The sequence below is a fragment of the Haliotis asinina genome, chromosome 8, assembly GCF_037392515.1.
Source record: "Haliotis asinina isolate JCU_RB_2024 chromosome 8, JCU_Hal_asi_v2, whole genome shotgun sequence".
Lineage (NCBI taxonomy): Eukaryota > Metazoa > Mollusca > Gastropoda > Lepetellida > Haliotidae > Haliotis > Haliotis asinina.
The window spans coordinates 38,290,673-38,317,005 of NC_090287.1; the positions used below are offsets into that span (position 1 = coordinate 38,290,673).

General features: G+C 39.3%; 1 protein-coding gene across 3 annotated transcripts in view; it reads left to right on the top strand.

Annotated features, from left to right (window-relative positions):
* The first annotated feature begins 750 nt into the window (after positions 1-750).
* LOC137294333 (transient receptor potential cation channel subfamily M member 4-like) overlaps positions 751-26,333 on the top strand; it is a 45,353-nt gene continuing 19,770 nt past the window's right edge. For 2 of the 3 annotated variants that reach the window (XM_067825332.1, XM_067825333.1), the window contains exons 1-16: positions 754-815; positions 3,252-3,471; positions 5,400-5,479; positions 7,869-8,028; positions 9,803-10,001; positions 10,545-10,711; positions 12,163-12,331; positions 13,094-13,197; positions 14,144-14,241; positions 16,073-16,233; positions 17,431-17,532; positions 21,353-21,495; positions 22,311-22,370; positions 23,055-23,205; positions 25,041-25,147; positions 25,661-25,761. In XM_067825332.1, the coding sequence (XP_067681433.1) occupies positions 3,259-3,471; positions 5,400-5,479; positions 7,869-8,028; positions 9,803-10,001; positions 10,545-10,711; positions 12,163-12,331; positions 13,094-13,197; positions 14,144-14,241; positions 16,073-16,233; positions 17,431-17,532; positions 21,353-21,495; positions 22,311-22,370; positions 23,055-23,205; positions 25,041-25,147; positions 25,661-25,761 (2,015 nt within the window). In that variant the 5' untranslated portion in view covers positions 754-815; positions 3,252-3,258. Of the gene's footprint in view, positions 816-3,251; positions 3,472-5,399; positions 5,480-7,868; positions 8,029-9,802; positions 10,002-10,544; positions 10,712-12,162; positions 12,332-13,093; positions 13,198-14,143; positions 14,242-16,072; positions 16,234-17,430; positions 17,533-21,352; positions 21,496-22,310; positions 22,371-23,054; positions 23,206-25,040; positions 25,148-25,660; positions 25,762-26,333 lie in introns of all 3 variants that reach the window. The other variant, XM_067825334.1, reaches the window with a different exon arrangement.

A 26,333-nucleotide genomic window follows, 5' to 3' on the forward strand; every position in this document is an offset into this window, starting at 1 on the left:
TGAGTGTGTGTGTGTGTGTGTGTGAGAGAGAGAGAGTGTGTGTGTGTGTGTGTGTATGACATAGAATAGTGAGGACTTATGAATCTAAACTTTTGTTGGGTTGTATATTTGTGTGACAAGCGTTTGTGTTCTTGGTTGTTGTTGTTGTTGTTGTTGTTGTTGTTGTTGTTGTTGATGTTATTGCCGCACTCATCAAAGTATTGTTTACCGCTTCATATGTCTCAGTGTAATTTTGAGGTGTAAACACAACGACCTGACCTACGAGCATTAAACGAGCATAAAAAGGAGCTCAAGGCAGACCAGAGATCCTGAACCTGGGAAATCTAGAATGTGGGTAATAATTGTTTTATTTAGAGCCTTAGCACTACAGAGAGGGCTAGGCTGTTGGGAAAATAATGTGTTTCAGGGACTGTGAGACAGACTAGTAGCGGGGCATGATATCAAACCACATGTGTACGCTGTGCAGAGTGAATTTGTGAGACTAATTGATGTTTAAAGACCCAGAGACTTTGTATATGTCAGAGTGTAAAGAGGTCCGCAAGACAAGAAAATGAGGTGTGACCCGAAGTTTTTATTGCTAAAAACTCACTCACACACTCTCTGTGTACTGGTTGATCGATGCCAAGGGCGCTTCGCATATGATGCGAATCCGAGCTTTCAGTCGGTGAAGTTTATTTATAGCCCAAGGGAAAGCCCCGACCTATTTGCCAAACTCCTCACACCAACACGGAAATGTAAGTGCGCAACAGTCAGATGTGTTACTTGGAGCGTGTTACTTGCCGCGATGCGTTCGGGATCACAGTGACTTACAGCTGGTGAGTAATCACAGCTAGTTTGACATACAGAATATACGAATACACCCGTGGAGCATCGTTAGGTAGGATAGGCAGTGCTCAAACTGTTGGTAGCCAATACTTGACTATTTCAAGTTGAAAGTTTTTACGCAGTTGTTGATTGAAAATTCAATAAATTCAGTTATATTATAAACAGATTTATTCGCAGTTATTGCTACGAGTATACCCTAACGTCACTCTGTGAATGCACAAATTATGATGTTGTGTTTGAAAAGAAGTTGCACTATTTCATCTTATTAGTTTTCATGAGTGGAAACAAAAAAACTTGCATTCCTCTTTTCTTACCCGCGAGGAGGTTAAGCAGGGGTTGTAACAATTGGTTGGAGTTCAGCCTTCTAGGTCACGACAGCCATCTCCAGTGCCTACTACTCAAGGCGATCGGGGAACGATTAGTGTTGAGTTTTAGTAAATCACGCTTGGGCTTTATTAGCTGCAATACTAGGCTTTAAAAACAATATAGACATTGACATTGACACTGTCATCATCATGGCGATATAGTCACTATTTGTTGTTGTTATTGAAAGAGCTATATTAGCATGCAGGAAGTGGGGGAATTATGTTGTATTTGGGTATATATTTACAACGCTTCTCACTCCAGACAATGTAGCAAGTGATCCTTTTTCCCTCAATATTCATTTTTTCAATAATGCTTAAAAGTTGCAAAAATATTCATCTAGGCAAATTGATGATAATAATATTTTACTCACTCTTTTCAATGTATAAGTTCAGTGCTTTGCATAGGTAAAAATGGGTGATTGAAAATTAACCTACATAAAGAGAATAAAGGCAACATATAATCACTCTTAAATCAATTGTTGAAAAACATAAAACTGGCAGAGTTTACTGTGTGTTCTCAGAAATTGTTTTACATGGTTAACAGAACTAAATCACTTTATCCTTTTTTAGAAATGCGATCCATGGACAAATATTTCATGTTCTTCAGCATTTGTATGGCAATGTGAAGTCTGCTGTAGTCAGGGAAAGGGAGAAAAGTTATTTTGATTGTTCCGCTGGTGTTAGACAAGGATGTCCACTTAGTCCTTTGTTGTTCTGCATATTTATTATAGTGTGGACTAGGCTATTCATTAATTAGGGGTGACCAGAATGGCCCATTTATTTATTGTGCTATTTTTTTCTGCATTTTGGGAGGTCTGCGTTATGGAAGTAAACCAGAAGAAAAGTTAATTTTCCAAAAATTAAATGTATACCCCATTCAATATATTTTGTGCCCCTTCCCTAACAAGTAATTATATGATAAACGATGCCATTTAGAAAGTGGTAAAATGCAACATATGTCATATTTGGGATTTCACTTTCTCAGTAAAGTACAAATTCTAGTACTTTTTTGGTTGAGTCCCATCCAGGATTCGAACCCGCACACTCAGAGTCATAAACCTAATCACCAACACACAAAGTCAGCCGCCTAGCCCCGCTCCCACAAAAATGAAAGTCGGACAACTGGTAGATTACTTTGTGTACCCAATCTGATAAGTGTGAATTGGCACAGCTCCCACGACCGAAAGCTATGATTACACGATGCCATTTAGAAAGTGGTCAAATGCAACATATGCCATATTTGGGATTTCACTTTCTCAGTAGAGTACAAATTCTAGTACCTTTTTGGTTGAGTCCCATCCAAATCCCAAACCACTTTCTAAATGGCATCGTGTAATCATAGCTTTCGACCGTGGGAGCCGTGCCACAGTCTAGACAACCAGTTGTCCGACTTTCATTTTTGTGGAAGTCATGGTGGCTGAGCGGGCTAGGCATCTGACTTTGTGTCTGACTCTGAGGGTGTGGGTTCGAATCCCGAATGGGACTTAACCAAAAAAGTACTAGAATTTGTACTTTACTGAGAAAGTGAAATCCCAAATATGCCATTGCAACAGCAGTGTTAGCATTGTGACGTCAAAACTGTGAAGTGTTATGACGTCATATGTCTAGCAGTATTACACTAGTGTATCTGCAGTATCTTCCAGGGTGAGTAATCAAAACAAATAAGACTTAATAAAAACATGATTAACTAAATACAAAAATTAAAGAAATATAATGATATATAGATAATAATAAGGGGTTAATAAATAAGTAAATATGTAAATGAAAATAAATTGAAAAGATATTAGCAAGAATAAAAATAAAATATAAACAACATTGTAACACGCTTTTTAAATATCATTTTCAAGCAACAGATATATCCAAGGTATATTACTTTTGAAGACCAAACTATCAACAAATACATTTGTATATTTCTTACACAGATCTTATGAAACAGTAATATTTAGTTGCTTGGAGTTTGGTTCCCATCTTGTCTTTCAGACAATACAACACAGTGTGTATAGATTGTCCTGTTAATAATTAATCAATGCTTTTCCTGATTATTATATCTTTAAAATGCAGAGATTTCATGCTGAGCAGATTTACAGTAAATCCTGCAAGTATGAGTGAATGTGACGGTTTAATGGAGGCCCCAGACCCAGACGAGATTACAGGTGACAGTGACAGCTTGAATGCTGGGACTCTGATGGGGAATGGAGAAGACGAGGCTGATGGAACATCACGGTACAGAAGGATGCCCTCCACAACAGACACCCTGGAGGCAGATCCAAGATGGAGAATTGTAAGAGCAACCTGTACGCTCTATAGGCAGTTTCCTGTGAAGTGCCTAGGTGCTACAGTGATGTTTACATGGAATCGAGTCACTTCTTTGCAACTTATTTCAGAAAAATAAGAACTGTCCAGGGGAGGTAACTCACATATCCATTTTTGTTTCATGGGTTACTCACACTTTGATACCTCTCTGACTGAAGAACTGCTAAATGTTGGTGAACTTTAACAAGGCAATCAAGGATGTTCTGACTTTTTGGCTTGTCAGATTTAAGCTTTAAGAGTCATTTGTTTCGTTGCCGTCACCATTTGTAAATTTTTAATTCAACAAATGAGACCCCCGTTTCCATGTTAAAATTCATTTTTTGTTTGTTGTTCAACACCACACGCCTTGAAGACTGATTTTCCTGCTTTATTATCTTTATAAAATAATCACATTCTGTAAAATAAAAGTAAACAATTTACTTATAAGAAAACTTTTACTGATGTATTACTTTTTACAGACGGTGCCACAAGGGGGCGCCACTTATCAAACAAATGTCAAGATCACATGCTATATTTATTACATAATTAATTTAGCAATTTCTTGACATTTTGATATTGTGTGTGCAACTGCCTTAATAGTGGCCTTGTATTCAAATATACTGAACAAAAAAAGTTTGGGATCATAACGATTTAGTGGGATATTTTACAACATTGTTTGCTCAGACTTCTATCATAGAGTCATAATTCACACAAAAATTCATTATTAATTACCACTACAAGCTGTGTATTAGAAATAATATGTAGTCATAACTTATATCTTTTTGAATAGTATGTCTGTGAGATGAGTTTTTATGACTTTAAACCGGTGTCTTCCTCTAAGCTGCTGCTGATCATGGTAAAACTAATATTTTATATTTATATTTTTGCAATATCTGAATCCTTGTACATTGCTGGTAGTGATAATAAATAATCATGAATTTATTTTATGAATTATCCCTCAAAGAGTGAGTGAGTGAGTTTAGTTTTATGTAGCACCCAGAGTGAGTGAGTGAGTTTAGTTTTACGCCGCACTCAGCAATATTACAGCTATATGGCGGCGGTCTGTAAATAATCGAGTCTGGACCAGACAATCCAGTGATCAACAACATGAGCATCGGTCTGCGCAATTGGGAACCGATGACATGTGTCAACCAAGTCAGCGAGCCTGACCACCCGATCCCATTAGTCGCCTTTTACGACAAGCTGAGTCGCCTTTTATGGCAAGCATGGGTTGCTGAAGGCCTATTCTACCCCGGGACCTTCACGGGTCTGTAGCACCCAGAAATATTTGATGGCAGTTTGTAAATAATTGATCAGACAATCCTGGGATCAACAGTATGAACATCTGTCTACACATTTGGGATGCAGTATCATTTGGCAACCCAGTCAGCGAGCCTGACCACTGATCCTGTTTGTCACCTGTTATGACAAGCATGGGTTGCTGAAGATCAATTCAAACCTGGATTTGCATGGGTTATTACTTCATTATAGAATTCATTATTAATTATTACTCCATGATTCTTCACTACAAAAAACTATCCCACTAAATATGTTTCTCTTCCAAAACTTAACAATAAAACCTGCTCCTATTTAAGAACTGCTCTTGACCTTTTGATGTCTAAATGTTGTTTGGGTGAATGTGGATTTTATGGATAAAAATGAATTATGGCAGAAAAGAAAGAACTAAAAAAATCTTCCATGCATTTGATGGCACAAAATACATTGTTAGAAGATTTATATTGCAACTCAAATTTTTATTTCAATGTGTAGTTAGTTATTGTGTTGGAATATGTTGTTGAAAAATAATGTGTCGCCTTCATAGCAGGCTGTCAAATGTTTGTTCCCTTACTATAGGAAATTAAGCTACTCTTCCGTCATTAAGACATGCACTATATACTCAGTGTTTTACGTTCGCAGACATTTGCTGACATGATGAGTTGGATCAAACAGTTGTGCATACGTGAATGCAATCGCTACGTATGGGACAATAATCACAGGTTAAGTCACATTTCTTGCTCTTTTCATGTTCGTGCAGAGGTGGAGTGAGTGTGTAAAAATGGTTTTGTCACTATTAACAATATTCCAGCAACATCACAGTAGGTGACACCAGAAATGACCTTCACAGTGTACCTATGTGGGGAATCGAACCTGGGCCGCTTGTGTGACAAGCAAATGCAGGGAAGTTTATATGAAAATTGATCTTTTGTCAGGTTTGTTCTTTACAAAACAGTACAGATATCATAAGTAACTAATTTATTTTTTGCATTATTTCAATTTACACATGAACTGAGCATTCTTTGGCCACAAAGACACATCATGGCTATTGTCACTTGCCAGTGACATCATTGGCATCAAACTGAGAAACAAATGACATTGTTAGACCCTCTTAGACCAATTTCACTTGAGGGTACAGGAGTTGTTTTTGTGTCTTGTCATCTAATCATCTAAGTGCAGTAACTCTGGCCTGTTCAGCTCGGCAAACAAAAGACCCTTAATGGCATAAGAAAAAATGAGTTTATGTTTTCAAACATTGATCAATTTAAATTAAACGTTTAAAAATTCCATTTAGTTTCACATAACAATAAACATGAATTTTCGTGTACACCACCTCTGTAACTTCATCACCCTGTTCTTCTACGGTTCTTGTAAACGTGGCTGTCTCTGTTTCTAATCAAAACGTGTTTGTGCTGTATGTATTGCATTGGTTATTGATTTAAAAAATTCAATTGAGAAACTACCAAATCTACAATATTTTTCATTTTTCTTCATCATAATATTTCCTGATTTGTTTCCCATGTAGAGCCAATGGTGTTTGTTATATAACTGAGGTCTATAAGTAGTTATGTCCAAATCAGATGATCTGGTGATTCACACCATAAGCATGGATGATGGTAATTGGAAGTGAAATGCATCATCCGTGCCATCTTGTGTGATGACAAGAGCCCATGAGTTTGTTCTTGCAACCAGCAACTTGGATATCTGCAGTGATGTAGCATAGCCTCTGAATATATGATTTTGACTGCATCATATAAACCTAAAGTGTGCTTCTCACTATTTATTAGGTTATCTCCTGTTTTCCCAGAATAACCACATTTGTGGTTTTTGTTTTGGAGTGACAGGTTTTACTTTTCATTAGTAAGACCGCTTCCCAGGGTTTACTTTTCCTAACTTTATATGAACATCAACATTCAAATGATACATGAGTGTTTAAAAATCAATTGAAAATTATCATTCAAAATTAAAGTCACAATGCAAAGGGTTTCTGAAGTGGGATTTGAACCGCAATTCTCTGATCTGTTGGCAGATGCTCTACCGCATGGCCACCAGGCCCACAAAGGTGGAGGGCTTGAATTATGTACTTATAGTTACTCTCATTAAATTGATTTTATGCGAGCTTCAGTTATTGTTATGTAGCTTCATTAAATCATCATCTACATTATAATTACCCATCATTGACGGTATATATGATAGAGAAAACACTTCTCCTCGGTTTTGGTAGACGATGTAAAACCATCGGGGTTGGAAAATCCCTCGGGGCTCCATCCTGGTTTTACATTGTCTACCAAAACCTTGGAGGCGTGTTTACTGCTGTACAAATAAACCCATGTGCATTGAATAGGAGCCCAAGGGAGGCCGGAGATTCAGAACCTGAGGGAGTATGAGACAGACTAGGCAGTTAGGGGAAATAATGTGGTTTAGGGGCAGTGAGACAGACTAGGCTGTAGGGGAAATAATGTGGTTTAGGGACTGTGAGACTGTGAGACAGACTAGGCTGAAGGGGAAATAATGTGGTTTAGGGACTGTGAGACAGACTAGGCTGTAGGGGAAATAATGTAGTTTAGGGACTGTGAGACTGTGAGACAGACTAGGCTGAAGGGGAAATAATGTGGCTTAGGGACTGTGAGACAGACTAGGCAGTAGGGGAAAGTAAATGTGGTTTAGGGACTGTGAGACAGACTGGGATGAAGGGGGAAATAATGTGGCTTAGGGATTGTGAGACAGACTAGGCAGTTAGGGAAATAATGTGGTTTAGGGACTGTGAGACAGGCTAGGCATTTAGGGAAATAATGTGGTTTAGGGACTGTGAGACAGACTAGGCAGTTAGGGAAATAATGTGGTTTAGGGACTGTGAGACAGGCTAGGCAGTTAGGGAAATAATGTGGTTTAGGGACTGTGAGACAGAATAGGCAGTAGGGGAAATAATGTGGTTTAGGGACTGTGAGACAGAATAGGCAGTTAGGGAAATAATGTGGTTTAGGGACTGTGAGACAGAATAGGCAGTAGGGGAAATAATGTGTTTGAGGAACTGTGTGACAGAATAGGCAGTTACAGAATTAATGTGGTTTAGGGACTGTGAGACAGTGATACATATGGTTATGTTTTCAGTGAGGATGTGTGTCAGTGTGGCCGCAGTCAAGGTGAACACACAGCAGATGATACGGATGGGGATAAACTTGGTACTTGGCAGAAACAGAAGAGTTTCATTAAGAAAGAGACTGATACGTTTGGCAGAATCTTGTTTGAGGCAGTTGAAGTGCCTTCACTGGTGAGTATTTTGGCCATTTTGTTAGAGGGTGTTGAAGTGCCCTCATTGTTGAGTATGCCAGACATACTGGTTTTGAGAGTTTCTTGCAAAAAATAATCAGCATTCTAATGTCAGTGTTAGAAATACAAACAAACAAACAAACAAAGATTTTACAGCATAAATTTTCACAAAGTTATCTTTTAAACTTTCTGGTACTCCTGATTTGGAGGACTATATATAAGATACTTTGCATGGAATTTAAATGAATGAATTCAGCAGATACCACTGTGGTCACCATCAATAAACTGTCTGTATAGGAGTGGTCTTGTAAGGAGATAATTTTCGAGTGCAGGAAAATATTTGCATCAAACAAACAAACAAATACAAAATGACATTCTTAACATGTCTCAAACCAAAGTGTTAGTAACAAACCATGGCTGACTCCATCATGTAATACTCCACAATTTACTGTAGAGAACCAGACTCAGTATTATTCGTTATATTGCCAAACTGAATCTAGCAAACCCTATGAGAAATTCACATCAAAGAACCTTTTCAACTGAATAATCACAGCTTGTTTGTATCCATACAATTCTGAATGCTATTTTCCATACAATCATTTCTTAGTGATGCACATGAAGCATGACACAAGATTGCGTCAACAGGTGCTGAAAAGAGTGTTTTTGTCAATATTCAAGGATGTCATCTTACAGAAATATTAGCTATTGTAATCATACCACACAAATGCCATAAGCATATATACTGCTTCTCAAATATCAGTGTTTTATGCTGATTCTTTTTGTTGAGAGATCAGTGCCAGTGATCCGAGAATTTTGTAAGTGACCACCGTACCTTAAACCTTGATTGTTTAAATTCGATTTGGTCGTCTGGAATTCATGGGTTGTTCAACTGATGCAACTTTCTACTAGGGTTAGTTCGACTCAGTATATGAGTGTAGTTTTACTTAGGGTGTGTGCAGATCTGAGTCGCCTGGGTCCTGTGTCATTTTTTCGTCCCACTTTGAGTTGATGCATATTGATTAGGGTTGAAATGGTATACCAGAGTATTAGTAGAACTGCAGCACATTTTTTCGGTTCGCTATACCATAAAGCAATCAAAAAATTTGGTAATTTTGTTTTTTGTACTGTAATTTCTGTCTGGTTTCTACAGTAATGTGCAGTACGCTTGGGTAAAGTATTGTGACTATGTGTCCCAGTCCACCTAGTTGTGAACGGGTACCTGGTAGGGATGGGAAAGCAGGGAGTTGAGACTGAAAATAAGATGTGCTGTTCTGATGGATATCTAATGACTCTGTTCTTTGTGAAAACTGTTATGCCTTTTATCAGTGTATGAAATAAGGCCTGTCCAATGGCCCAAGAGGGGCTAGATTTCTGACGGATGGTTTAAATTTACAGCTAGCCAGCCCTATGGTCTGGTACAAGCTTTAGATGTCCATACATATGAGTAAATTTTTTGGTGCCTGGTTAAATCCATTTTGGGCTGGTAACATTTTGACGTTGCCATCCCAGATGTCTGACTGGGTTTGGGGTTTATTTCATACACTGCTTTTATTGTCTTTCACCCCTTTTCATGAAAGAACGCAGGTGCACAGAACGAGTTAATGTCCCGTAATGTCTCCAAATGCAAAGAAGTACACAGTGTAAAGTCTGTCATCATACATAATGTTGCCCTTTTACAATATCATTAAATTTGGTCTTTAGATAGCATGTGTGATTATGCAGGTCCGTATTTATCACATATAACCCTTATGCTGATTCCTTATTGGTGAATCCAGTTTGTCCGCCTTGACACCAAAACATCAAGCGAGAAATTGGCTAATCTCCTTAGCAAGGACATCCTGGAAGTGAGCAGTAATGATCTGGTCCTCCACTTCGTGGACTTTGATGAAGCTGAACCCCATGTTGATGCTGATGTTGTTGCAAAACTCCAGGACAAGCTCAAAGCAGGCCTGAAAGTCCTGGCAGATAAGACCAGTAAGATATATCATTTGTCTGAAGATAAGATGCAGTTTCATTTATACATGTGGTGATGGACATTAAAGAAATCTACAGAAAGTGTTATGTCTTATCATTATCATTGCCTCAACATGGCCTGTGGTTAATGTCTATCATGATCTCTGCCACTTGTACATGACCTGTACCAACTGGAGACCTCTTGACCATTTGATGTTTGAAAGTTGTTTGGATGAATGTGGATTTTATCAATAAAAATGTATTGTGACAGAAAAGAACGAAAGAAAAAAATAATTATGTGTCTCAAATTGAAAGACATTGACACAAAAATATGCTGTTGATATATTTCAGCTGAGACTTTCAAATGTTTGTTCCTTTCTGAAGGGAATGGCAATATTTAGAAAATGAAATCCCCTAAAAGTAAGCATTTGTATTTAGGTCTTCTGTTTAAAAACTCAACAACCAGCCATTGTTGCGTTTCTTATGCTGTTCAGTATACATGCATGGTCAAAGGGCTTTATGTCTCCTTAGTTATGTCCCTTTGATCTCATCATGCTGTTGCAGGGCTGCTTTTGACATCACAAGGACTACAGACTGGTATATCCAGCCATCTTCATCATGCTCTCAGTCAGCTGCAGAGTCATAGCAATTTCCGTATTGGTGTTGTGACTATGGCATGCCCTTCCTGGGGCAGTGTGGATGACAAGGATATCTTCAAGGACTATGTGATGGTCAGTACTGGGAATTTTCAGACCAGTGTTTCATTGTGGTGTTGTTTCTATAATAAGCACTTCGGATGAATTGATCTTTGTAGGCACAGGTACACAGAAAAACACCCAAATTCTAAAAGTTGTGTATTTGTTGTGCAAATGAACAGACTGTTTGTTGGCAGTCAGTATTTAGATAGTTTGATGGATACAGCTGGGGGCAAAAATGATTATTTTTAAATTCTGTAAATCATTAAATGTTTACGAGCATGATATTTTTGTGAAAATTGCAAATGACTTGAGCTCGCAAAAATATCATGACGCAGTTTGCTGGTAGAATGCAATGAATATTCAGCGAACAACCTGTCCTATCTTCGCTTTATTATTCACCAGTAAATATATTTAACAATAGATCTAGACGATACATATATTAAGCAATGACAACAATGCAAAGAATGACTAATTACTAGCATTACTCGTACTCACGTGTCACATGTCAAACAATGGATACCTGAACAAAAGCCACTCAGTCAGTACGTCTGATAGTCCAGACAGGCGCCAACCACGCAACACACATTTCTTAGAGACTGTTTGAAGGCCGAGACCATCCAGCAGGCGTGGATAGGTTTCATGACACTTATCTAGAGATCAACAGCTTCGCCAAAACTGACTAAACTGGTCCTCCATCAGTGCCAATTTATTAGAGTCATTCCATTTAATTTAATTCCTTTGAACTGTTTTAAGCTTATCTGGCCTGTGCAGCAAGTGTTGTTTTTAAGAAAACATCACTGATTGCATACATGTGGAAACTTTAATATGTAATTAGATTTACTTTCAGATAAAACTTTCAGATGCAAGTTAGCTTTGAAACTGTCAAACTAAACTATGTTTTGAGAATAAGGCAAGTCGCAAATATTGTGACGTAAAACGGTCTGGTCAGCACTCGCAAAAATATCATGACGCAAAAATTTCGTGATTTACAGAATTATATTTATTTCAAATGAAACAGATGCACTCTTCATCCTATTATTACACTGTTTGGTTATGGAACTAATGAGGTGGAACTCTATATGTTGCAAAAAAAAGAGGTCTTTCATTGACTTATCGATGAAGGAGGGCAGTTGAAAAGACCTAGTTCTAGTCAATGTTTTTGTTGCTGCATGTTGTATTTATTGTATAACTGTTAAGGTTGGCAAGAAAGTGATTAATGGCACAGGTACATGTGACAAATGTAAGTCAGACATGGGTAATGGAAGATCAAGAGCTGAGTGCCTCTTGACATCACCCAACTATGGGCACGGTAGTGGCCTGTCATCAAGCATATTTTGGACATTATCAAATTACTGTGGCCTACCCATTTCTAATAGCATGCAGGTGTTTTAATGATAATTCTATCCATTTTAGCTATAAGTTGTGACCCTCAGCTTACTAGATATGATGTGTCTTCTTCTACCTTCCCTGTTTGGTGTTTCAAGGACCGGGATATAAAGCCAGGAGCCAGGTCCCAGCCAGACGTTCTGGGAAAAAAACTGTCCCCATACTATAGCCACTACTTGTTTGCTGATGATGGCACCTACCACATCAACATGAAACATCTGCATCACTTCAGAGAGAGGCTTGAGAAAGCGTTTGAGGGAACTCTTGGTATGTTGTGTTAGAACTGTGACATCATTGGACTACTAGTATCTGCTGTCTGAGGCAAGGGAGGTAACTGAATGTCAAAGTCCAGTTTTTGTCCTTGTAGACTTAGGCTTGAATATCTGTGTTTTGTTTTTGACTAAAGCGTATATGCATGGTTAAACCTATAATATGTAACGTGACAAAACTGAAACAACATGGCAACTACAATGGTGATTTTAGACAGTTGAAGGTTTAACAAAATGTGCAATGTCAAGTGTCAACTGGAGGTTGACGAAATTTCCTAATCTCTTCATGTTTCTAGTCAGCCTGCTCATGCAAGTGTTGTGGTACAATCAGGGTGTTTATGATGCAGGATGGCCAAACTTTTCATTGAGAAACTGGGGGCTAGCTATTCTTGAAACATTTGTAGCCCTACAAACTTCTTCAGCCCATTCTTAACACATTGGGTGTGATCAAAGTTAAGACTTTTTAAGTTATGAATATTTCGAGAATACAAACCCAGATCATCATGATTCCCCCATTTTGATATAAGCCTCCTAAACTCAAGATGGATGGCAGTTTGACATGGTGTATCTTTTTGTTTTAATTAACCACTTAGTGTTGGATCTGTTTTCTATGCATCTTGGTTGAAATAATTGTTCATTAAAAAAGTTAATAATTAGCATTTTTAATGTATTTTATCACCAACTAAATTCAGTGTTCAAGAGACGAAATAAATGATTGTGAAATAGTGTTTTGTTACCACAATGGATTGGTTGTTCTGAGGTGAGGGTCCTCCGACTGTGCTGGTGTTGATGAATGGGGGTCCCCAGGCTCTGACACATGTGCTCAAGGCTCTACAGAGGCAGATACCAGTTGTCATCGTCAAGGTATAACAGTCAGTGAATTGGTGACCATTACAGAGAGTGTAATGATGTAATTTGATTGTAATGTCATATAGTCTGCAAAGTATTGTGACCAGTGTTAATACATTTAATGCAGAGCTTCAGATAAGGCGTGTATTTGCATATTTTACTCAATACAAATCACATTTACTGAATTAATTACAAATCTGGGAGCACAAACTATAATACCTTGTGTACTTTGCTCAATTAACTAAATTGGCTTGCATATGATTCGTCAAGGTGCCCAAACTCTACAACAGTATTAGCTAATGGTAAGCGATGTCTATATATATACATACATATAGCCGTAGCCACTGTTCGGGGTTTACTCTAGCAGTCACATGACTTCCATGTTCAGTATTTAGAAATGGCAGCCAATCGTTTGGCAATATGATGATTACTAAAAAAGTTCAGTCTATTGAGATGTATTTATATTAATTATTTAATTAATTATGTAATTATAGTTAATTACCCAATAAGGATAAGAAACTCTGTGTAAAAGCACTCAATGTTTTTAACTAGAGGGAGTATAAAAAATTCTAAACAGTAAAAATAAACAGACATAGATGTAAATACCCAAAATTGCTTGAAACATTATCAGGAGCTCTGTTTAATGCCAAAGAAAGTGAGTTTCTTTTTCTCATTGAAAAACATTCCTGTAACTGTGTTTTGAATGTAAAATGTACAAACTACTGAATTCAGTAGCAGAGTGATTGATGATATAATCTGATTGTGATGTCAGATGTTATTTAGTCTGCAAATCATTGTGATGCAGTTTCACTGACTTGATATTAACTATATACAGGGTTGATCTCACCTAAGCAATACCTGCTTTGGGAAATACTTTTTGATGAAAAATCAGCTGTGTTGCATTGATTTTAAACTAATGGTGTTGACAAACACTGAGATGTTGTATTTTCTACTAATACAGGGGTCTGGAGGCTGTGCTGACAAAATTGCATCTGTTTATCTTAGAAAGAAACCCAGGTGTCACAAAACGCTTGATAGAACTGGCAACATCAGCTTCAAGTAAGAACACATTAGACTTCTTTTTCAGAACTAGTAATACATCATGGGTGAAAGATCCAGGTAAAAAAGTTTATTAAAACATTGCTTTGGGACTGGTTATTTGTTATTGGGAACATTTTGAGCGGGGATGAAAGAAAGGTTAAGTAAAATTAAGTAAAATGGGAGGGGGGTTGGCTGTCAATATATTATACGTCCTATAGGCTATTTAACCTGTATGGACCCATGAAGACCTGGGTTAGAATTGAATAGTAACCCATGAATGTGTTAAGAGATGACTTTGGGATCGGGTGGTCAGTCTCACTGACTTGATTGAGACATGTTATTGTGTCCCAGTTGCATAGATCAGTGTTCATGCTGGTATCCTTCGTCATGATATGGCTGCAATATTGCTGATGTGACGTTAAACATTAACTCACTCACTCATGCTGGTATCTCAGTTGCGTTGATCATTGCTTGTGCTGTTGATCATTGGGTTGGGTCCAGACTTGATATTTTACAGACTGCCACCATACAGCTGAAATATTGCTGAGTGAGGTGTAAAACTAAACTCACTCACTTAATTAGTCACTTTACAAGTCATCATTGTCATGAAGAGGCTCAAGCCAGGAATGCTTGCACAAATCAGTCTTCAAAATTCTCTTCATGGTTCTAAGTGATGGAATAGTGTACAGTGGAGCTGTGATGATATATCGTAGTATTGATAATCATGATACTTCATCGAACAATAATATATTGATACTTTTTTTTTTGCATCATGATACGTATTGTTGACCTCAGAATTGTTACTTGTCAGAAATTAAAGGTTATATGAATACTTGCAGTGTATCTTGGTATCAAAATATACGTTTCTAAAGGAAATAAGTGAAGATAGCAAATCATGATGTGTATCGTATCGTATCATATCGTATCGTATCGTATCGTATCATTCCAAGATATCATGATACGTATCGTATCGTGAATTTTCTGTATCATCACACCACTAATGTACAGTAACCTGATACTAATCATACTAATAGGTGCTAGTAACACGATCACTGGATTCTTTTGCTCAACTATTCTGCCTGAAATTTCAGAATGTAGACAGTTCTGTGAGCAGAAAATAATTTTAATTCTCAATATTTGTCATGGTGTTTCCCATTGCTAGACATCTCGAAGAAGTAAACGTACACAGTAAATTTAGTCTCAGTTTATTTCGTTACACTCCACCACTGAGTCTAACAAAACCTAGTAGAAGGTCACGTCAGGTAACCTTTGAGCAATCAATGACCATCCAATCAAACGCGAGATGGTTAAGTAGATTTTACCAATCAGACAATGGCGACTATTTAGGGATCGGACAGACTTTCAAAATATTCAGGGCACTGACACAGATCACTCCTCAAACAAAAATCCGCATATAACACAGTTATTTGACCTGCAGTATAAACACTTTTGGGTTTCTGTTGACATGGTTACCATTAGCTAATATTTCCACAAGATGACATCATTGAATATTGCCCAAAACACCATTTTCAGTGACTGTTTACTCACTGTTGTCATGGTTGTACGTACACCATGTACATCACCCAGAAGGGAGCATATGCTATATAGCATTCGGAATCGTTCGGGTACGAACCTTTACGAGATAAAAAGTTCAAAAGGTATGTACGAATGTCCACTTTCACGATTTGGTAAGCTGATTGGTCAATCTCAAAGGTTACCTGACACGACCTCTCATAAGGTTTTGTTAGACTCAGTAGTGGAGTGTAACAAAAAGTACTGAGGATAAGTTTACTTGGACTGTAAATGTACTGGACATTCATTCCTTATGATCCTGTCATACTTACTCCAGGTATCATCTGAATGTAGAGATGGATGTCAATAATGATAATGATGGTGATGATGAGATGAAGATCAGGGAAATCCTGAACCACTTTGAACTGCTGACGGTCTTTGATCCACAACCCGAGACACTGGGGCTAGACATGGTTGTTGTCTGGGCTTTGCTCAAAGGTGAGTCTCTTGTCCTTGGTTGTTGTAGTTCTTGAAAGCCATTTAGAAGAACATGAATACATGACACTTTTGTGGACAACAACTTCTTTTTATTCTTTACACGATGTTTCAGAGCTAATTTTTTCTCTCTCATCACTTTTACAAGCACCTACGTGATCTCAGACTCACAGAGCATTCCTGACTCATACAGGATCTCTGACTTTCTCAGGATCTCTGAATTGTACAGTGTCTCTGACGCTTATGGGATCTCTGACTTTCACAACATCTCTGACTCTCACAGTGTCTCTGACTTTCATAACATCTCTGACTTTCACAGTGTCTCTAACTCTTATGGGGTCTCTAGTACTTACTGGATCTCTGATTCTGTCCCAGTGCCACACTGACAATTGCGCCTCTCTGTTGTTCAGGATCTCAGGACTTCATCCCTTGACTACAACAAAATCAGGACTTGTGTTGTATGATTATGGCAAGTGTCGTATGATAGACTACCAAATACCACCAATACCTCTCCTGGACCTTTATATTTTCACTGGTTACTTGTGAGAACAGTGGACATGTCTTTGAGTTAGGAATGTGGTCACTGCACAATTCATGCAATGGAGATGCAAAAGTATCTCCTTGAAGCGCCCAATAAGAAACTCAGGTCATAGGGCAGCTGTTGTTTCAGTGGATCTGTTGCCATAAAACTTCTTGTAAACCAGTGCCTCCTCTTGCTCCTTCCTCAGCACAACTAATGATTCATCTGTTTGATGTGAAAGGCAACTAATGGGAGTCTGGGGTAGAATAGGCCTTCAGCAACCCATGCTAGCTATAAAAGATGATTATGCTTGTTGTAAGAGGCGACTAATGGGATCGGATAGTCAGTCTCGCTGACTTGGTTGACAGGTGTCATCAGTTCCCAAATGCATAGGTCGATGTTCATGCTGTTGATCACTGGATTGTCTGGCCCAGACTCGATTATTTACAGACCGCCGCCATATAGCTTGAATATTGCAGAGTGCGGCGTAAAACTAAACTCATTCACTCATCATATCAAATTTCGTACACTGATGCTCATTATGTTAATCACTGGATTGTCTAGACTTGTTTATTTTCAGACCACCACTGTGTAGCAGGAATATTTCTTGAAACAAACAATAATCTATATACCAGTACATTGTTGTGTGGAATTGCTGGCTATTATTATTGCTGTTGCAGCTCGGCAGGAGAATAAACTACACAATCTCCTGGAGTCATTCCTTGCCCACAGCGGGAACATCTGGGCAGGGAACACCTTCAACATGAAGAATCCCCTGGAAAGTAAGGTGTTCTTGTGTTCTGATGGGTTATGAAAAACAGAGGAAAAAGAATTAATTGAGACATTAATACCACAATTTTTAAACTTATCCTATCTCACGTTATGCATCTCTCTTCCTCACTTCGACCATGTGTGGAAATGTGCTGTCAGCTAAGTTGAATCAAATCTTCCTGGCCTCTGACCAGCCAACCTCTGCCTCCGCCATAGACACCTGTCAGTCATCATGCTCGTGCAGCCGTCTCAGCTGATCACGTGACGACTTGTACTTGTCATTCTCTTTCTTGTCACACCACAGTGTGGACGCGTGTTGTCTCTGTGAAGATATATGTTGGAATTGTGAATAAACATGGGTGGATCTAAAGAGAAGTTATCTAAGAAGCGTAAACGTTGCGGTCAATGTAATAGAAACTTCTCAGCGGCTGACTGTCTCAAGGCCACGATGTGGTTGCATCTCAGCCGATTGAGTCCGATCTGGCGATTCACATAAGTGGTAGGGGTCGAATCGATTTGGCATTTTCCCATCCACTTCACACGAATGCTTCGATTCACCTCAACAACAGCTTCGTTTGGATGCGGCACTCACTCAACCACTTATGGTCGATTTGGTGATTCACTCTAAAGCGGTGCTTCCACTACAACAGGGCAGTCTCGGTTCAGTGCTTCCTCAACCATATCGGTCCAGTGCGGCACTGTATTCTGAAGCGCCGCTCTCTCAACAACAGTATGGGTTTGATGCGGCGCTTACTCAGGGTGACTTCGGTTCAGTGTTTGTTCACAGTGTGGTTATTTCCCATGTTGGTTCGAGTACAGCGCTTAGTGCACATACAGTCAGCAGTGCGGTGGTTAGGAGTGTGCCTCTTGTGTTGATGGCTACTCCACATACATTGACTGCAGCTGTCAGGGCACCGTTAGTAACTTGCTCTACAGTGTTACTCAGGCATGACAGGTTCGTTACATGGTGCTCCGCAGTTTACATCGATGCCTTTAAAAAGACCTACTTTGCTGGTCTCCTCTGGTGCTCTGAGGCCATCAGGCATTTCCGAGCAGTCCTCCAACAGGAAGTTGGATAAGCAGTGATTGCATGACATCAGAGCACGACTGGGTACTTCCGCCCCCAGTCGTGCCTATTCAGTCATCACCAGTAGGCGGAAGACTTGAAATTTATGCACCAAATTGGACCATTCTGGAAGACCCTTATGTGTTAACCACTCTGTCCAAAGGTTTCAACTCCCGGTTGTGGGGAATCCTCCCTTATCCCAGTTACCAGAACACAGAACATATCCAGTTCAGCAACTGGATGTCTTGCGAACCACAGCAATTTTTCTACTCCCGAAGAAGGATTCGGACAAGTTGAGGCTAATTTTCAACATGAAAGTATTCAACAAGAGGTATCTACAGGCTCCACCTCTGGATGGTGTCAGTAGCCCTTTTAAGAACAATCATCAAGCCGGGGGATTAAATGGTCAGTCTCGATCTGCAGGATGCATATCTGCACATCCCGATCTTCCCAGCTCATTGCAAGTTTCTTTGGTTTGTTTTCTAGGGCACCCACTATCAGTGGCGGGTGCTACCGTTTGGAATTTCTTCGGCCCCATGACTATTCACTCGGATGACGAAGCCAATCACCAGCTTTCTGCATCGCAAGGGGATAGTCTTCGAATCGTACATCAACGATTGCATTCAAGCCCAGACTAACTCTGCGTCACATGGAGTTCATGATGCAGCTAATCAGCAGAAGTCGGAACTGATTCCTACTCTATGCCTTCAGTTCATCGGGTCAGTGTTCAACACAGAGGTCAACAAACTGTTTGTTCCAAGGGAGTGGTTCGGCAAGATGCAACGACTAATTCCCCTTGCATTAGCTCAACCCAGGACGCTCTGCCAGTGGCCGGAACTCTTGGGTCTGGTGTCGTCAGCTCAGGTTTTAACCCTCTGAGGTCATCTTCAACTCTGAGGTCATTGCAAGTGTTTCTAGCTCCACATATCAGGAGGGGCATTCCATCTGCATTGATCATGCTACCCATGGAGCTTCTCTCTCATCTACTGTGGTGGATGTTTGCGGCGGAGTTTGTTTAGAGCTGTTTGTTCCATCTCACCACCTGTACATGGATGCGTTTCTACACGGGTGGGGAGCTCACCTTCTCGATCAGCAAGCGGCAGGGCAGTGGTCTCTCAAGGCCATCTTGGCCATCAGTCATTAGCAGGAACAACTACAGGGGATGTCCCTTATGGTTCGATCTGACAACGCAGCAGTCGTGTGGCACATCAATCAGATGGGAGTGTTGCCTCAACTTCTATGGTGGACGAAACAATTCTTTGACCTAGTGGACTCTCAAAATATTGGTTCGGGCCAATTATATTCCAGGTGTCAAGAATGTCATTGCAGACTCTCTGTCACATCTGAAGCATCCAACCCCAACGTAGTGGAAGTTGCATCCAGAGGTGTTCAGGACTGTTTGTCTTCCATTGATGAACCCGACAGTAGACCTATTCGCCACCAGATTCCACCATCAGCTGCACCTGTTCCTGTCTCCGATCCCGGAGCCATTGGCTTGGAAACAAGACGCTCTCGCAATTCCGTGGGTCTGTAGGGGCTAGTACCGAAGCAGGGATGTGCCAGATCACTGGGGTCACTTGACAAATTGTGGGGCGGTGAAGCCTACTTGCCAAACTGCGTCCTTTCGCTCCAGCAAAAGTTGCGGCTGAAAACCACATTAATTTGGGAACGCCCACCCCCTAGAGTTTTTGTGCCGTGATAAGCCAAGGAGTTTATTGAAGCAACCCAAGTATGGAGAAGCATATCGGGAGTTGGTGCGTCTCCTGGCATCCTTGTGAAATGCTCCTTCACTTGTCGATTGTGTCAGAGGGTAATCTGCAGCCCTCCTGCCAACTGTGGGATAATGCATAACATGAGAGAGGATAAGTTAAAAAATTTGGAAATTTTAACTATAAATTGTATATTTCTATACTTATCCTATCTCAAGCTCCAAGACGAGAATGACAAGTACAAGTTGTCACGTCATCAGCTGAGACGGCTGCACGAGCAAGAGGATTGACAGGTGTCTATGGCGGGGGCAGAGGTTGGGTGGTCAGAGGCCAGGAAAATTTGATTCAACTTAGCTTACAGCACGTTTCCACACATGGTCAAAGTGAGGAAGAGAGATGCATAACATGATATAATATAAGTATTTAAATATACAATTTATAGTTAAAATTTCCAAGAGTCTGTAAATGGACATTTATCAATTAATTATACCAATAATATTGTCAATTATGTCCCAGTGTGAGATGTTAAAATCAAAGCGTATGTTTACATAGTGCTGACAATTCTTGATTGGCAGTTTAAAGTTGACAAATTTATGAATAACAACTTCTTATATGTTGTGTCTGCGCTGTCTCCAATTTGATAAGTAGTTGTGGTTGTTTATGATTTTGACTGTTGACTTTTTGTTGATTTGTAGCTATAGATTGGTCCCTGCATATCTTTTCTATGTTGATCATTTTTCTTTCTGAACACGTTCAGCCTTTATACAATGATATCTAAGAAAGCTCAAGTGCTGTGGCACTTCTTACTACCTATAAATTCTGTAGTATAGGTCCCCCTACTTGACATTTGTGGCAGTTTGAGAAAAATATCTGTATAGGCGAGGTTGTGGGTTAGCCTAGTGGTTAAGGTGTTCGCTTACCACACCAAAGACCTGGTTCAGTTCCCAACATGGACACAATGTGTGAAGTTAAACTCACTCGTATAACAATTGATGGCCCTGTCATGTTTTATAGTGTGAGAGTGTTTAACTATATTAATGCATGCATGGTTGTCAGGAACACAGATCAACCCTCACACTTACTTCCTGTTGGAGACAATGTTCAACAGCAGTGCAGCTGTGGTGGAGGCCATCTTGAAAGGCCTTGACAACCTAGACCAGCATTTCACCATGGATAACATCATTCAGCTGTATAACAGGGTGAGATCTTAGAACATGATACCTTGAGATGCAATTGTATTAGCAGCTGGATCATAGAACACTTCATTATTGCATTGTATGGGTGTATAGCAGGGTGAAACCACAGAACATTTCACCATGACATCATACAGATGATTCATAGAACACTTCATTATTGCATTGTATGGGTGTATAGCAGGGTGAAACCACAGAACATTTCACCATGACATCATACAGATGATTCATAGAACACTATATTATTGCATTGTAGAGGTGTATAGCAGGGTGAAACCACAGAACATTTCACCATGACATCATATAGATGATTCATAGAACACTTCATTATTGCATTGTATGGGTGTACAGCAGGGTGAAACCACAGAACATTTCACCATGACATCATACAGATGAATCATAGAACACTTCATTATTGCATTGTACAGGTGTATAGCAGAGTGAGACCACAGAACATTTCACCATGACATCATATAGACGGATCATAGAACACTTCATTATTGCATTGTACAGATGTATAGCAGGGTGAAACCACAGAACATTTCACCATGACATCACACAGATGGATCATAGAACACTGCATTATTTAATTTTACAGGTGTATAGCAGGGTGAGACTACAGAAATCTCACCATGACATCATATAGACGAATCATAGAACATTTCATTATTGCATTGTACAGGTGTATAGCAGGGTGAGACCACAGAACATTTCACCATAACGTCATTGAGGTATGTGACAGAATGAAGGACATAAGATGCTTGAACCTTACATTGTAATTTGATACTGTGTATGGTGAAACAGTCTTTGCATCATTTCAGTTCGAACATCTGGGGCCATGTAGAAAATATTTGAAAGAAGCCAAAGAAAGAAAATCTTTTGTAAGTAATTTTCAAACAGTCATATTGTCAGCATCTGAAAAAACACTTTTCATTCCCACTTATTATTGTGAATCTACAACCTTTGATGATAAATAGTTGAGGGCACTGGTTGTTCCAAAACTATTTAATGTCAGTGCCAACAGCCTTTTTACTTAAGTGTTTGTCAACTGTCCAGATGGTTCATGTTGACATGACATTATTTCATTTGCATTTGTTGAACATTGAGTGTTTAGAGTGCTCAATCATCTGTCTTGTGAAGCAACATAAAGTCTTTCTCATGCTACTTGTGAGCCATGCAACCATATATGTGCCTTGATATCCTTGAAATCAGAAATATCTTTGAACCAAATGAGTCTCTTTTTTAATAAATCGAGGACACTTTACTCCATTCCATTCCACTCTACGTCTTCGTAATGATAGATGGGTGGTTGGGCTCATCTAGTGGTTAAGGTGTTCGCTTGTCATGCTGAAGACCAGGGTTCTATCCCCAAATGGGTGCAATGTGTGAAGCTCATATCTGGTGTTCCCAAATGTGATATAGGTGGAATATGCAGCATAGTGATCAACTCAGCATTTCTACGTAAAGTTTCAGCTTTAATCGAACTTCATTTTTGTGATGTGAATGCTTGCTTGTTAGATTCATTGATTTACTGTATGAAGAACATGATTAATCTTATGTTTCAGTTCACTGACCGCCATACTCTAAATACAGTATCAGATGTCCGAACTGCCCTTCAAGATATTCTGGGTCCTAGCTACCCGCTCACCTGTACAGGTAGACATTGTCAGTGTCAAGCAGTTCTCACACCCTCCGATATGAACAGAGTTTTCACAGGTGAGTATTCTACGTTTTTTCTTAACATGTGCTTGAAGACACCTTCAGTGAGAGACGCTGACATCCTCCATATTTAGTTCAGTACGCTGTCATATTTACATATTTTCTGACAGATATAAGATTTTCATCTCTGCTGACAAATGATGGATAAGTATCTACAATAACATGTTAAATAATTGAAGTGTATCTTCAGTTGGCTGATATCTTAGACTAATTTTCTTGATGCCACCGCAAGAACAGGCCCTGATTTCTTGAAGCAAATGTATGTCTGAGTTTTGACTTTTCTATGAGATTTTACTCAAATTTAAGAAAACATAGGAAACTGCATTTCCCACACTGAAACAAATCAATATTAAACTCAAACAAAGTAGACAGTTAGAGTTTGGTGGATAGATTACTGAAGTTGTTGTGGATTATTTATCATATAACTGCAATTGAGTTAAAAATTCAGCTGTTTCAAATTTGAGTAAAAACTTAAAGGTCACATGCAACCAAAAAATCAAAAATAATTAAAACACAATTGTCACTTATTCATGACATGTAATATACATTGCTGCTTGTAAAAAGTACAAATAAACAAAATTAGAAGTGTTCAATTGCGATTCAAAAGTGCAATATTTTGGACTTGGGCTTACTTCCCTCGGAACGAAGTCCTCGGGAGACTGACCCCAGTCGTAGCGGGTGGGTATGCACTCAAGTGTAACGACGGCTTCCGATTGGCTGGTTCATTTGCTGATTAGCTGAGAGCTCATGTGTACAGAAAGATGATCTGTTTGATGGGCATTTTAGAAGTATGGCGAGTCACACGAAAGTAAGATTCTTTATGGATAACAACTTCTTTTATTGTACTTGATGCGTTGTTTCAGTATGGATTCATATTCAGACAAAATCATATACATTAGAAGAAGTTGTTATCCATAAAGAATGTATATAGAGATATTGGGCTTTGTAAATACATGTTCTCTGAATTTGCGTTTGATCCAATCAAAAAACATCTCTGTAGAGATGGTGAACTACTGCGTGGCTGGAAACTGTCATTCGTCCAAGTACAAAGCAGGACTTGAATCTGACAAGAGTTTACACCAGTTTCCATTAGATCCAGTCATCTGAGAAAAATTGATGTAGTTTGTTTCCAACCCACAGACATAAAAACATGTCATGTGGACAAGTATCACCTGCCTAAGTACATAATGTGGCAGAGACAGGACTCGGGTGCACGAGTCATAAATCAGTTTATTTTGCTTGTGGCATATAACCTCTGTTAAGTTTAAATTGCATGTGGTCCATGATTGAAGCTGTGTATTGCATATTGTTCTTGGCAGACAGGCATGCAGACATATAGGTGTCAATAAACCAGACATTGAGCTTTCGCTGAGACAGAGGCTGCTTACCACAATCAACAAGTTTTTTTATGCAATGAATAGATTATTTGCTTGTTTGTGTACACAACCAAGATTGGACAACTGCTCATGACCTCATACTCTGGGCAGGCATACTTTTTCAAGCTCCGCAAATCTATTCACTTGGCATACGTATGGGCACAGCGCAGTATAATTGTTGAAACCACTTTTTCCCCCAGCGCTGGGGGAAATTTAGTGAATCATTTGATCATCGCATTTTTTGCAACTTTGAAGGCTGAATTGGCATTTTTGATGATTTGTTTCGGTAAGTGCATACCGAAAGGTATCAGAATGTGCAAAGTTTTGTTTTGTGACCTTTAAGTTTGTTTGGAGAAATCAGGATCAGGTTGAACCTCTTAACAACACAATATGTCCAGTTTTGTTTTTATATGGAATTATTGTCACTTAGCTTGATTATCTTCATCTTTCTCCCAGAGCCACAAGACTTCCGCTCATGTCTGCCCCCGCTTCAGGAGATGTTCCTGTGGGCGCTGTTGACCAACAAGCAGAAGCTTGCAATGATGTTGTGGAAGTGGAGTGAGGTAATCATCAACCTGTATTTCTGACTTCCTGCACAGTCATGGGATACGATGTCATAACTCCCATTTGTGAGGGTGCATTGTACATAGGAATGCATTTTTCTTGTGAGAGTTCTTATAGCAGTTGTGGGTATGTTATTACTAAAGATGGACTGTAATCTCAGGTCCGTCATTGTCAGTGTGAGAAAGTGTATGTTTGTGGGACATGATGACATTTACATGGGTCGGAAAGGTGGTATCATTTTATTGACCTTCCATGTGACAATGTTTGTTTGCAGGACAAAACAGCAGGTGCTCTGGTAGAGGAGACATTGTGTGTGACAATGTTTGTTTGCAGGACAAAACAGCAGGTGCTCTTGTAGAGGAGGTATTGTGTTTGACAATGTTTGTTTGCAGGACAAAACAGCAGGTGCTCTGGTAGAGGAGACATTGTGTGTGACAATGTTTGTTTGCAGGACAAAACAGCAGGTGCTCTTGTAGAGGAGGTATTGTGTTTGACGATGTTTTTTTTTGCAGGACAAAATAGCAACTGCTTTAGTTGGGGAAGCAATACTGCGTGCTCTGGCTGAGAAGGAAGATAATTGGGACACTGAAACAGTATTACGCCACAATTCTGGGTTGGTATTCCGCATACAGTTCATATCGTAAACCCAAACCCTGACAGTCACACAGTGATACATCCAGTGCAACAGATGTAGAGATGAACTGTTAAAAAGCTTAAGGTCATGTCCTGAAATCCCACGTCATAGTTGGTTTAATACAGTCTGTTTGGGTTCAAACAGGAATGATGAATGATTAAATAACTTGAAATAGGGATGAGTGCACAAAACATAAATAAGACACATAGTTCACATGTTGTACCCAACAGGATCTGAAATCTGATGCTTTGTGATCAGTCATAGAAAAATTTGTTTAAGAAACTATCATATAACATTGTTGTATTTTCACTATTCACACCAAAGGTTGACAAACGGCTGGTAGAACAGCACGGGCACACACCTCTCCTTGTCAGGATATGGCTGGCGCTGTTCCACCATCATTCTCATTTGAACACAGTGGGTTGCAGTAAAGCAGCCTTCACATGGCAAACTGAAGTTTGACAAAACATGTTGTCAAACTCAAGTTTGAGAGTGTGTATATTCCATGAACTCGCCACCAACACCAGTTTCACAGTTGTCAAAGTGTTGTC